Source organism: Cynocephalus volans, chromosome 3, assembly GCF_027409185.1.
Source record: "Cynocephalus volans isolate mCynVol1 chromosome 3, mCynVol1.pri, whole genome shotgun sequence".
Taxonomy (NCBI): Eukaryota; Metazoa; Chordata; class Mammalia; order Dermoptera; family Cynocephalidae; genus Cynocephalus; species Cynocephalus volans.
In genome coordinates, this window is record NC_084462.1 from 50220447 (window position 1) to 50234246 (window position 13800).

The 13800-nt window shown below is 48.8% G+C and overlaps 1 protein-coding gene across 1 annotated transcript in view; it reads right to left on the reverse strand.

Annotated features, from left to right (window-relative positions):
• Nucleotides 1-10601: 10601 nt before the first annotated feature.
• The window catches only part of CHD2 (chromodomain helicase DNA binding protein 2), a 121765-nt gene continuing 118566 nt past the window's right edge, over nucleotides 10602-13800 (reverse strand). Inside the window, exon 39 of the mRNA XM_063089056.1 lies at nucleotides 10602-11534. Coding sequence (XP_062945126.1) covers nucleotides 11201-11534 — 334 coding nt within the window. The 3' untranslated portion in view covers nucleotides 10602-11200. The remainder of the gene's footprint in view (nucleotides 11535-13800) is intronic.

The following is a 13800-nucleotide window of genomic DNA, read 5'->3' on the forward strand; positions in this document are numbered from 1 at the left end:
CTTTGCAATTGTGTGTATCATTTATTCATTCAATAGCTACACTGTATGTACCTGGCACTGTGCTGGGGGACTACAACAGTGACCCAGACAGATTGCCTTTCACTCCCGTTGGGGAGACAAGTGGATAAACAAGTAACCTACAGCTGCTGTACAGAGCAGTGACTGGGGACCGTCAGGGGCTACTGCACAAGGCCAGTCTGAAGCAGGACAGTGGCAGAGATGTTACAAAATGATGGGCTTTGGGATTTAATATGAAGGTGGAGCTGGCAAGGCTTGGCGAACAGGAGAGGTTGAGGGGAGACCACAATGTTGTCTCCAGCAGTGAGATCTGAGCACCTGGGCAAACAGCGGTGCCATTTGCTGACTGAGAAGATCACAGGAAGATCAGGTTTGGGATGCTCAAATCAAAATTTTACTTAGGGGCATGGTAGCACAAGCAGCTACATTGTTTTGAATTTTTTAATTTAAATGATGTAAATGTCCCAGAGCAAATTTTAGAGGAGGGCAGTGCTCATAGAATAAACTTCCAAAATAAAGGGAAGAGTGTTATTTATAGCCAAACAAGCCAATTGCAAAGCCATGGTGGGTAGGAAGACTGGCAGGGCCACAGCGGGTCAGTCCCAGGCCATTCGCTTGGAAAACGACAGCTGGGCTCACGAAGGTTGGGCTTAACAGCTGCTGCCAAATTATGTGTGGTCTAAAGTTCTGATCCTGACGGAGAGCATGATGCTAACCTTTAAAAAAGAAAGTTGTAAGAACAGCAGGGACACTGGGGGAGAATTATCAAGTCCCCACAGAGAGCAGATGATGTGGTGGAGCTTCCGGAACATTCCGATTCAGTTCATGGCCTTGCCACTGGCTCGGGGAGTGACCTGGAAACTTAGTTTCCTTCCCTGCAAAACCCAGGTGGTGGTTCTACCACAGCGGTGCTTGGGAAGACTGATGCAGGAGGGGATAAGAAAGAATACAGGAAGGAAGACCAGGCGACCCACAGACGCCCACCACATGTGGCTCCTCCTCCACTTCCACCCCACCGCCTCATCCCTCCATGTCCCGCCAAATGCTCAGAGCCAGCCTCCATGGAGCAGCTCAGACATGCTAGGCTGTTCCCTGCTCCCATTCAAAGCCTAGGCAGGCTCTCTCAGAGGGGCTTGGTGGGCAGAGTGAACCTGGGTGGTCCTCAAGTCAAGGCTGAGGGCTGGATCACCAGGGACCAGGTCTGCCAAGTCAGGGTGCCTCTCCCCAGGGTTGAGCAGGACAACCCCAGCAACCGCCCCCTGGACTGGACACATCTTTCTCTTTGTTTGCTAATGACTGGGGATTAATCCCTTAGGCAAGTGCCCAAGGGTGTTGATAGCATTACTCTAACGGAAGGAGTCTTTCTCCCCTCCTTTCCTTCCTTGCACAAACATGCACAGGCCATCCCAATGTGGCTGGTGAGGTCTAGATTTGGGGACACATTTGTTTACAGCAAATATTTAACGAGGCCCTATGATGATCAGGCACTGGGCTGGATGTTGGGGACGCAGCCATGGTCACAGGAGATGGACGTGCCCGTCCTCATAGGACTCACCTCTAGTGAGTAGAGGTAGAGATGGTACCATAGGTGAGTTACCTTTGTGGTGCCCGCACTGGCCCCTCCTCCAGCAGGGTTGGGGGGGATGCAAAGTGGCAGAGGGGAGGGACACCCTGGTCCTTGTGCGTGCGCACTGGTTCTCTGAACTTGACCTTGAGCCACGTGCTTCATCTGAGCCTCACTGTCCTCAGCTACACGCGGGCAGTGGGGAGAGCTCATGAGAAAATACCAGTGCAGAAAAAGGCAGAGACCTTAAGAGCCGGGTGGAGTTGGGATGGAATCTGAGTTCTAACAGAGATTCTGTCCTGGACTAAACTCCACTCAGGCTCCCCTCAACTTTTCAAGTGGGCCTCGACTTTTGGACATCCGTGTTTATCTCTGCATTGTCCAATTTTAGCAAGAATCCTGCTAAATTAGTTTTGCTAGCATCCCCCACTCTCCAAATCTGATTGGCCACCACCCCAGGTGATGTCTGGTAACCCTGGACTATCTTTAGCAAGAATTCTCTTTGGTTAGTTTAGCCAGAATCCCCCCTCCCTGATGATTCCTCTTAGTAATTTTCCATCGACTGACCCCCACCCTGCTCTGTGGCTGTGCATTCCCACCTGCCCATGCTGTATTCAGAGTTGAGCCCAGACTCTCTCCCCCACTGCAAGACCCCATTGCAGTGGTCCCTGCAGCTATCAGATGGTCCCCTAAATGAAGTCTTCCTTATGGCTTTATCACGTGTCATGAATAATTTTTTCTTTTCCACCACTTCCCAGCTGTGTGGTCTTACGCAAGTTACCTAACATTTCTGGGCCTCAGAATCCTCAACTGAAAAATAGGGATAAATCCTGCCTCATGGGATTATCACAAGGACTAACTAAATGAAAAAAATATAATAAAGCAACAGGCCTAAGACTGACACTCAATAACCCTTGATAGATGGTTGGTGGCCCCTGCTCACAGGCCCATCCATAGGCTGCTTCATTTACACACAAGTCCAGGTCATGACCAGCTCAGGGTTCCCAAACATTCATGATACACAGACCCTGTCTAGGGATCAATAGTTCTTCAGGCCCTCCAGGGCTGATTTGAGTTAATTTCATTATTCATGGGGCTAGGTATAAGCTCTTTGTAATTATTGTTCCTTTCACCTATAAAATCAAGACACATTTACTAAATCAAGCCTAAATTAAACTACAAAATCATTAAAACTCAATGAACAGCAGTAATTTAAAGTGATGGATGATGTTTTGCAGACACCAAGCAGGCCCTCTTGAAGCGAGGAAGAAGGGATTCCAGGGCCCAGGGCCCCTGGAGCTCAGCCGCCTGCCACTAGTCCATTCCCTCTGCTGTACACTCTTAGGCCCTGTGAAACCTATCAGCTCATGTCCCCCAGTCCAACCTTTGACCCCAGTACAACCCTAAAGCACTGGGTCCCTTACTTCCTTTCTCCCTTCCAAATGCACCAGGATTTGCTTAAGTTGATTTTTAGAAAGATGTTCATTAACATGAAAACAAAAACTTTTAAAATTCCTCCAATGACCTCTGAGAACTATCACCCCCACTACACATTTGTAGCCCTGAGTTTGGGAAGGACTGAACTAGTCTATGTCGGGTGGGAGTGAGTGTCTCTGACTGGTATTCACACCCACTGTCAGATCTGAGCTCAAGAGTGACGGGGGACAGGGTTCAGTGGAGGAGATGAGGGCCTGTGGTTGGGACTTGGGGGCCATGGGAGCCCAGAGCAATGTGGCGAGAGGTGGCCCCAAAAGGAGCCTGAGGGGGCCCCATAGAGGCTTCATTTCCAGACTCTCTGGGGGTAGGGAGAGCTAAGGTGTGGGCTGGACCTCAGGACAGATCACCAGGTGTTGGCCAGGCATTACTGGGACAGGCAGCCTTGAGTATTCAGCCACAGTAGTGATAGTTCACCCTCCATGGTGCTAAGCACATGCCAGGCTCTTTCCTCCCAGCAGGGATGTGACACTGTTTTCCCAGGTTACATGTGCAGACTCCGAGGCCCTGGGCCAGGTCACAGCGTGAGGGATGCAGCCTGACTTAGAGGTGAACTGACTCTCCAGAGCCCATGCTCTCAGCCCAGCTGCTGCGAGGGCCCTGGGTCTCCTTGCTGGGCCTCAGCTCTCAGCTCTCCACTCTGCCACTGCCACCCCAGAACTTTCTACTCCTTACCTGCTCCCCTGGGCCAGAGCCTGGGCAGCAGGGGCTACAAGCCCAAGTGCCCCCACACAACCATTCTAAGCACTAGAATATTGAAATAATACCAGGATGGTTAGCAAATTGCCCTATTTACTGTTTGCCAAAGCCCCTAAATCCCCATCACCATTCCAGCTCAGTTTCCTGAAGGTCTCTGGCCCTTCCCACAACCCAGCAGATAAACAGTTAACTCCAGGAGCAGCAAAGAATCTTTAGGAAGCTGCTCTAAACCGGAACTGGCTACTTACTGCTTTAAATAATATTCCCATAATGCCCCCTGCCCACCGCACCCAGAGGCCTGGGAGTAGGGACCTGAACTCTGGAGGAGCCCCCATCCTGCTCAGCCCCCAGGAAAGCAGAGAAAGTAGCAGCCCCTCTATCCCCACACCCCCTCTCTGGACACCTCATAAGACAGGGCTCCAAGCCCAGCAGATGCCCTCAAGGCCACTGTCCAACCAGGGACTAGGACACATAAGGACCGTGAAGAATGAGCCTAATAGACCTGGCATTAGGCATTCACCTGTGAACACCTCCCCAGCACTCCATGAGCTGGGGGCAGGAGTCAGAGCTAGAGATGAACATGATCCGGTCCCTTGAGCCCCCATCAGGTGGGGACACCAGAGTCTCCAGGGGCTCTGATGGTGTCTGTGGGCCATACAGGGAAGGGGCCCACAGGAATTGGGATGGGAACGGCAGGGCCAGAGAAGCCATTCAGAAGAAATCAGGCTGGAACTGATGGTTGAAGACGCACAGGCATTCAGCAGGCAGATGGGGGTGATGGAGGAAGGAAAAGAGACTCTTCCTACAGTCAGCCTCAAATACCTGGGGCTGCAAGAGCAGTTTGGGCTAGCTATAGTCAGGGGGTTCAAGAGGGAGAGAGAAGATTAGAGCGGCCAGCAGGGGCAGGTCGCAGAGGGCCTCGGACCCAAACCAGAAAGTTTGGGGGTTAAGGTGAGGGTCACTGGGAACAGCAGAGTGACACCAGGGGTCTTGTGGCTCAGAGCAGTCCCTCCGGCTGCCACACAAAGGTGACAGTGAGGAGAGCCTGGACCAGCGGAGCAGGACCTGTCCATCCCTGTGCAGCGGCTGGCATGAGGGTGGAGGCGGGGCTGCTCACAGAGGCCAGTGAGGCCACCTCTCCCTGCAGCCTCCTCCCCGTCCCATCACACTTCCTGCAAGGACAAGGTGGCACCTTGTCTCCTGGGGTGTGCAGGGGGCTCTGTCATGGGCTCTGCAGCCAAGGGGAGCGGCCCACCAGAGCAGGTAAATGACTGCGGAGCCCTCCCCTGGGACTGGGCAGGCTGTTTGTGGATACCTGCTGCCCTCTGCAGGATGGTTCTAGAACCACATTCACTCAGAGGCCCTCAGTCTCAGCTTCAGACACCAGGAGGTGATCTCAAAATGATGCAGGGCCCAGCTGGGGTAGCAAGAGAGGTCTCCAGCTAACGGATGTCCCAACATCACCCACTGATGATCATGACAGGTGCTGAGCCCCTCCTGCTCGTGGACCTCACTCATCCCTGCCACAGCCTGGTGAGGGACTATCAGTGTCTGTATTTTGTAGGTGCGGTTTGGAGAGAGTTAGAGGAAGTACCTGAGAACACCAGCTGGTAAGGGACAGAACCAGGGTTCATACCCCGGTCTGTGCACCCCCAACCCACGCCCTCCAGCTGGTCCATGCACCTGCCCTGACCCCCTCCAGGACTCAGCTACCAGCACCCAGTCTGCCTACCTCTGACTGTTTTCTTCTTGGTGCTTACATGACTTTCCTCCTACTGTTTGCTTGTCTAGGGTCTGCCTCAGCAATGACCCCTCTCCAACTAGAATATCAGCTCCAAGATGGCAGGGGCCACATCCTTCTGGTTCACCGTGCAGGTCTCCAGGACCTGGAACAGAGCTGGCCCACAATAGGAGCTTGAGATCCTGGTCAAGGAAAACCTTCAGTCCTGTAACTGCCTGGTGCCAACAGTGTCTCCCCCAGCAGACTGTGAGTTCCCCCAGATGGTTTCAGTCCCTCCCTGCTGATCTTCCTGCTGCAGTTTAGTCTCCTCCAGAGCAAGCTACAGCTTTGCAGAAGCCTTTCTCCTCTGGCAAGAGAGCTGCTGGGTGGGACCCAGTGCTGGGCAAGTCCTGTCCTAGATCTTCCCCAAGCTCCCCAGCAGCCCTCTGGCTCTGTCCCTTCAGCCTCCACCCCCTCCCCAGCTGAGGACTGAACTCTTCTGGGTGGTCCTTAGGGTTACAATCCTTTTCCTTTTCTGCTGTGCACACCCTCACTTAAAAACCACATTAACCCAAGGAGCTGCCTCTTTCATTTGCAAATGAAGATGCAAAGGCGATCTGCCCCACTGCACACCAGGAGGAACCAAACTGGGCAACGCACTGACTCTTGCAGGCCCCTTTCCACACGCCAGAACCCTGAAGGCCACCACCAGTGCCTGTGGTTAGCGGGACTGTGCTTTGGTAACAACAATCCCCTCTTAGGTCACAAAAGAAACTAGTATAAAGATAACGTGTGCTAACACTCCATGTGGCAGCTAGCCCTGAGAAGTGAGCACCATGTTGCCCATCTCTGAGGTGAGAAGCCTGTAAGTCATCAACTTGTCCACGTTCCCATGAAAATCCAGGCCTGATCACACTGGTCATCCACCACATCGCATAGCCACAGAACTGACCAGGAAATCCCCAAGCCATCAAGCCCTGGGGAGAGTGCCACCACAACAGTGGGGGCAGGCTTCACCAGTACCCAGGTTTCTGCAGGACAGAGCTTTTATTCAGTCCAGCTGCATCTCTTTCCCACTTAAAACAGAATGAACACGAGGAAGGAAGGCTGTGGGATTCCAACCTTAAGATGGGATGGAAAGGGCTGGTGTGGGGTCTTTAGTTAAGACAAAGCCTCTATGTCAAAGCTAGTCCTGCTCCTTTAAGAAACACAGGTTGGGATCTGGATCCCAGACTCTGGTCTGGCAAACTGCAGCGACTTGGGTTTCAATAAGTGACCTTTCTGTTGGCGCTAATTGAGGAGGGTTTGCTGTGATGCCAGGCACGGGGAGGCCCTGCCAGGGAGGAGGGAGGAGGCAGGAGCCCTGGGCCCTCTGCTTCCAGTAAAAGGCAGGCGTCTTGGCACAGTCCGTTTCAAAGCCTTGCTGCTATTGTAAATCGTAAGCTGATTATTTCAGTGCTTGTTCTTAAAGTTTCCTCAAGTTGTTCCAGCTGGGCCGTGAGTTGCAACACGATCACAACACGATTGCGAGTCCAGTTTCTTTACAGGCAGGAAGAGCCCTGAGCTGGTGTTCACTCAGGAACTACGTGCACTAAAAGTCCCAGCCTGCCCTTCCTGCGCAGGCCAGGACTGAGCAAGGCCCCTGCATCCAAGTCCTTGGGTTAAGGGACAGGAGTCACAGGAGTTAGTCTTCAGCTGAATGGACACATGGCCTTATTTGGTACCAAGAATTAAGTGCTTCACAAAGATTTGAGTTGGGTTTCAAAGTTACCTGAATGTTAGTAAAAACCCTTGGGTCCGGGCAAACCTCTCCAACTCCTGTTCGACCAGGGATCTCCACCCACAGGCTCTGCCACCCTTCCTCTGTCTGGGTCACGCAGGGGCTGGGCCTGCCCCTGTGCCAAATTGCTAGAGTTAACATTTGTGTCAGTGTTTCCATTATAAAATGCTTCTCCCCCCCCCCCTTCAAGAATATATAACCCAACTGTTAAATTACCCGCAGAGCTACAGACTGGCAGACACAGACACGGTGTTTTTATTTCCTTCTGGATAGAGGGGGTGCACCCTGCAGGTCTCCCCAGGATCCTCCCCAGCAGGACTGACAATGGGGAAAGGAAGGGCAGTCCTGCACAGCCACAGATTCCAGAAACTCCAGGGCACCTTACCAAGTGCGGGGGCAACTGTTAACCTCAGCAATGGCTGCTCAGGAATTTAAAATCTTAGAAACCTGTGGTGTCAAGGCCTGGACCCAGTAACACAACTGGTGTTGGGAAGGGGGAAAAATGCTACTTTAAAAGATTCCATCTCACAAGCTGTCAAAAAATCTGGATGTGACCCAGCAACCAACATGAAAGAGAGACAAGGAGGTATAACTCCAGTCACATAGCTCACACCAAAATGCAAAGCAATGTGTTAGCCCAATTCTAAAAATCCTTAGTAACACTTTTTAATATACAAGAATCAAAAGTACAGCAGTTTTTACAATGTAGGAAAATTTAATACATACTATATAAACATTATTTACATCAGAAATCACTAGGACAGTGGTATTTTTCACAAATATAAATAATTACTGTTTAGTCAACAGGTTTTAAAAGTCCACAATTTTACAATAAAGAAAAACCACCTGTCCCCAGATGAGTGGGGCACAGATGGACTAAAGCAGCCTGGACCCTTAGCATGGCTCTCCTCACCCAACACAGCAGCCCTCGAACAAGCCAGAAGACCACTGGTGCTGGGCCTGGGCCCCCACTCCTGCTGACAAGTGGATTTTGGTCTGTAGGACTTCAGTGTCATTGAGTGAGTTCCTAAGTGAATCACGTTTGCACTGGGAGGCCTGACGCAACTTTCAGATCCATCAGGCTAGAATGTCTGCAGCACGGTGTAGAAGTGTTCGGGCTCCCTTCGAAGGGCTTAAGGAATGACTAAAAGGAGAGCAAGCCAAAGTGCCCTCAGACTGGGCTCTGTGAGAGCCTGGCTGCCTCACCCAAGCCCAGCTCTGAAAGACCACAGTGAGGAATGGGGCTCACCTGTCCTTCTCAATCCAGGTTCAGATTCTAGGTGATGCTGTCTCCCTCTTCCTCAATCCCTCCTATTTCTACCAACAATGAGGTCTTTCAAAGCCAGGATCCAGGGAATAAATACCATCCTCACAGATTTCTGGGGCAGCTTCTCCCATTCACAAGTGAGAGAATTTCTACCTGTGCAAATTTGTTTTTGATTTAAGCATACAATATTCATACTGATTTAAATCAATGAGGAAATGTCTTTCTCCCAACATCCTCTTCAAACATACCTCTATACCTAAAATAGATGTTTAATGGGGATACTGCAATTTTAGAATCAATGTAACACTGATCTGGCCAATATTGCCTTTTGCTACATCATATGGCACTCAGAGTCCTGAATCTGAACAAAAGGAAGTTCCTTTTTCTACATAATGAGACATGTTTGGGAATAACTCACATCTCCTACCAACAACTTGAGAGAAAACCTTGATGACGATGAAAATGCAGAGCCTCCAATGACGCCTCTGACCCTCCTCTCACTCCTGGAGGACACGATCCAACTTCCCGCAGGGGCTCACCCCCTTCCCACCTCCACGTCCTGTCACTCAAGGGCCAGGCAAGCCAACCTAACCTTCCCTTTTGGCTTGGGCAGGCAAACACAGGATAGTTTCAATATTATCAGCAAGAACCTCCATCTGTGGTTTCCTTATCACCGTGTGGCCCTCCTTTTCCACTGAGCAGTCACAGCAGGCCCTCTGGGAGGATGGGGGGGCGGGGCCAGGATGGCTCCCTTGCGACTTTGCTCCAGGGCATGCATGGTACAAGGCCAGGGCAAACAACCCCAGGTATCATAAGGAGTTAAGTAAGGAGGACATGGGCCCACTGAGCTCCCCACACAAGCTGCGAGGACCCAGACCCTAACCTGGAAACTCAGCCCCAGTCAGCCCCACAGAACTTTATGCAGCAAGGCACCACAGCCCTCCACAGCCACTTCCTGCTTCCCTCGGCAGTGCAACTAGGGCATGTCTGGGAAAAGGCATTAATGGTGCTGCCCAGACCACCAGCAAGTACATGATAGTGATTTCATGAAGTCCCCACAGGTTAGTTCAGGGAGTTCAACCCTGCCCATGTCCAACAGAAGGGTTCTCACCAGCTCTGAGCCTGGACACTTACAGGCACACCCCATGATCACGTCAGTTATTCTGTCTCCATCTAGAAAGGCCTCTGGACACTCTAACAATACTGGCAAGCTATACTGAGAATGAAAAAAACTGAAGGCCCCAGCATCAGTAAATTGGAAGGGGCCTGCTTAATTGATACAACCAACTTGCCTCCCAGCCCTGACCCAATTCAGCTCTAGTGTGACTCTGTCTATAGTCCAGTCACTCTCTGTCCTTGGATGCTTCCTATTTTGGGAAAAATTTAACTTAGGTTTATACTTTACTTGATCTTATTACAAAAGAAACTGAGTTCAATTCTAGTAATCTCCAACTAGCAGTGGAAACTCGTTCACCACAGGTGACTTATTTTCACCTGATCACCACACACGTCAGGAGATGTATGATTCTGTATAACCTACCACTTCAAGCTGTGCGAAGGGAACTAAAACACAGTTGCAAATGTTGACCTACTCCAATACTGAAAGCTTCCCCCACTTGCTGGCACTACCAGACACCCACATTAGAAAACCTGTTCACTGCCAGCACTAGCCTTCCAGCAACAAGGTGGTCAGCAGGCCTACCTTGCTTCCCCCTCTCTAGGACCTGTCATTTCCTTCTCACCAAAGGAATCAAATCCACCAGGGATTCCGATTCCCTGGCCACAAGACCACCCACCCTACCCCCCACCCTGTACACTCACTCAGCCCACTCCCCAATCAAGTAAGAGCCACGCTGATGTCAATGTTGCCTAACTCACAGTACTCAAAAGTCAGCCAGAGGGACCCTACTTTCCCTGGGACAGGGGGAAAAGAAAGCCTACTCTGGAGACTAAATCTTAGAAATGTACAAAGACAGTGTGGGAAAAATTAGTGTTGGTAGGGAAGAGGACTACTGTGGAAGTTGTTTCCCTCTCTCTTCATCCCCCACCCCTCCCCATCCCCATCCCACAGGTTTCACATATTGAGGCTGAGTGTATCACTTCTCCCAAGAATGCATTTAAGGGGTGCATCAGCAACCCCATTCAAGTCCTATGATGTGAGACCCCACCCTCTTGTCCCCACTCCCTGTCAGCAGCATCCGTCATGTCACAGGGAACCAAATCCCACTGTCCATCAGGTCCCAGAAGCCTTCATGCACCAATTCCTTCCCCTGACCACGACACCAAGGTCCAGGGAACATGGGCCCTGGCAATAAAACATTCATGACTCTCAAGATCCTCTATTCCTTCACTGGGGAAACACAGCCCAATGAAGCTGGTACACAAAAAGTAACCTCCTCCTCCTAGCACCTATCAAAGTGGGAGGCCAGAACTAGGCTGGAATATGGGGTGCCAAAGTGCAAGAGTGGTAACCCGAATCAAAGCTGGACTGAACAAAAGGCCCCCTGGCTCCTTGAAGTGCTCCCTCAGCCGGTGAGGTGACAGCAGCAGCATGTCCAGAAATTCCACTTACTGGTCTAGATACCTGGCTACTGTTGGATCAGACCAAAAATATCCACGTGCTTGATGACTCCTGCTCTCCCCTTTCCAAGCTGTCCTTTATGTTTTCCGAACATTCCAGTTATAATCTGGGTTGTTTTTCTGTTCTAATGATCTCTCCAAAGGAGACCTATGATCCAGGGGTGACTTGGAATCGTGCGGAGATTTCTGAGAAGGGGGTGAGCGAGGATCTGAGACTGCAGGGTGCAATGGGGGTAGGGGCTGTTTATATTCCCCCAATTTGTCTGTGTGGAAAGAGCGGTAATGGTCTGAGGGTCCCTGGCCATGGTATCCCATAGGAGGTCGATGATCAGACATTCGTCGGAAATCCTGCTGGTGGTAATTTTGAGGCCTAAAGTCATCAGACCTCCTCCGCTTGGAGTCATGATGGTGCCTGAAACAGAGGTGCAAGGATTAGATGAAAGACCAAAGCTAGACTCCCATCCCCTCATCATCCATTGGCTCTTCCTCACACACTCAGGCTCAAGGACACTTCCAAGGGACTTAAAGACAAATTACATTACTAGGAATCAAAACAAGAAAACTAAAGTAATAACAAGAGTCATTTAATACCTATTGGAAAGGCACATCTTATTAAATGACATAAGCCTCATCAAGCCTGTATACAAGTACACACTTGAAGAATCACTGATAGCTTCATAAACCCATACACCCTTCAGGAAAAAGTTGACAAGATCTACACTTTCATATTCCTTGACCCAGCACAGGAGAAAAAGAACCACAGAAATTATTCTGTAAGTTACTGGTAACAGCAAAAGCTACAATCAACCTAAATTACTCAATAGTTAAGTGAAAGGTTAATAAAATTATTTTAAAAATGGACTCAATGTGAAGAGTATTAAAATCCATAGTTCAGACCGTGCATGGCAAACTGCTTGTTATATTATTAAAAGCGAACTGCTATAACTCAACCACAAAAAGATAAACAACCCAATTCAAAAATAGGAAAAGGGCTTGAATAGGTATTTCTTCAAAGAAAATATACAAATGGCCACTAAGCACCTGAAAACATGCTCAACATCATTAATCACTAGGGAAATGCAAATCAAACTCACAATGAGACCACTATACACACACATTAGGATAGCTATATTTAAAAAAATAAAAATAAAAGCAGAAAATAAGTGTTGACAAAGATGTGGAAAAATTACAACTTTCATACACTGCTGGTAGGAATGTAAAATGGTTCAGCTACTGTGAGTAACAATTTGGTGGTTCCTACAAAGTTAAAGAATTATCAAATAAAACAGTTCCACTTCTAGGTATATATCCAAAAGAACTGAAAACAGGTATCCAAACAAATACATGTACACTAATATTCATTGCAACATTATTTACAAAAGCCGAAAGATGGAAACAACTCAAATGTCCATCAACAAATGAATGGATAAAAACAAAATGTTGTATATCTACAATGGAATATTATTCAGCCATAAAATAGAATGAAATACTGATACATGCTACAGCATGTATGAACCTTGAAAACATTATGCTACGTGAAAGACACCAGACACAAAAAGTCACAGATTGTATGATTCCTTCTGCATGAAATGTCCAGAATAAGTAAACCCATAGAGCCAGAATGCAGATTGGTAGTTGCCAGAGGCTGGGGAGAGAGAAGAATAGGAAATGACTGCTTAACGATTACAGGGTTTTCTTTGGGGTGATGAAAGTGTTTTAGAATTAGATAGAAGTGGTAGCTGCACAACCCTGTGAAAGTATTAATGCCACTGAATTGTTCACTTTACAATGGTTCATTTACATAATGTGAATTGCACCTCAATAAATAAGAGAAAGAGAGAGGAAAAATAAGGCAACTTCACATCCCAGTCAAGACGGAGTAATAGGCACTAGAGATTTACCCTCCCATCTGAAACAACCAGAAATGGACAAAATATATACAACAGTGGTTTTCAAGACACAAGACACCAGACATCAGGCAATGAAGAATAGTGATCCTAGAGGGATGGACACTAATGAGATGTGCCTTCTAACTGCCCCTGTTCACTACTGTGAGAGTTTCCAGGCTGTAACACAGGAAGGAGGAAACCCAGGAAAAGGTCAACAGACTCCAAGTTCAGAGTCTGGGGGGACCCAAGGCAGCCAGAGTTCAAAGGATGTAGTGCAAGACAAGAGAATTCTACACAGAGAAAGAAACTTGAAGATCCACAGAGGATTCCCCTCAACTATCCAATTGGATATTGTTCAGAGTATGTGAGGAAACTACCTAAGGCCAGGGAAAGAACCACCCAGAAGGATTAGAGGTAATGGTATCCTGTGTTCACAGAGAATCACAGTAGTACCTGTTCTTACCAGCCAAATCAAAAACCCTCCAGATTCACAGGGCATTGGGTAGAGTGCAATGAAGGTCTTTGCCTTCCGGGAATAATTAGCCCTTGACTAAGCACTACTTCATTTCTGCCTAACAATTCTTAACAAGATCTGAGAGAATCAAACTGCTTCTAAGTAACCTGCATCTCATAACAAAGCAACATAATATTTACAGGAATAAAAAGTATCCAGTGTTCAACAAGGTAAATTTTATATCTGGCATCTAATCAAAAATTACCAGGCATGAAAAGCACCAGGAAAATGAGACCCCAAATGAGATAAATTAACCAACTGAAACTAACCCAAAA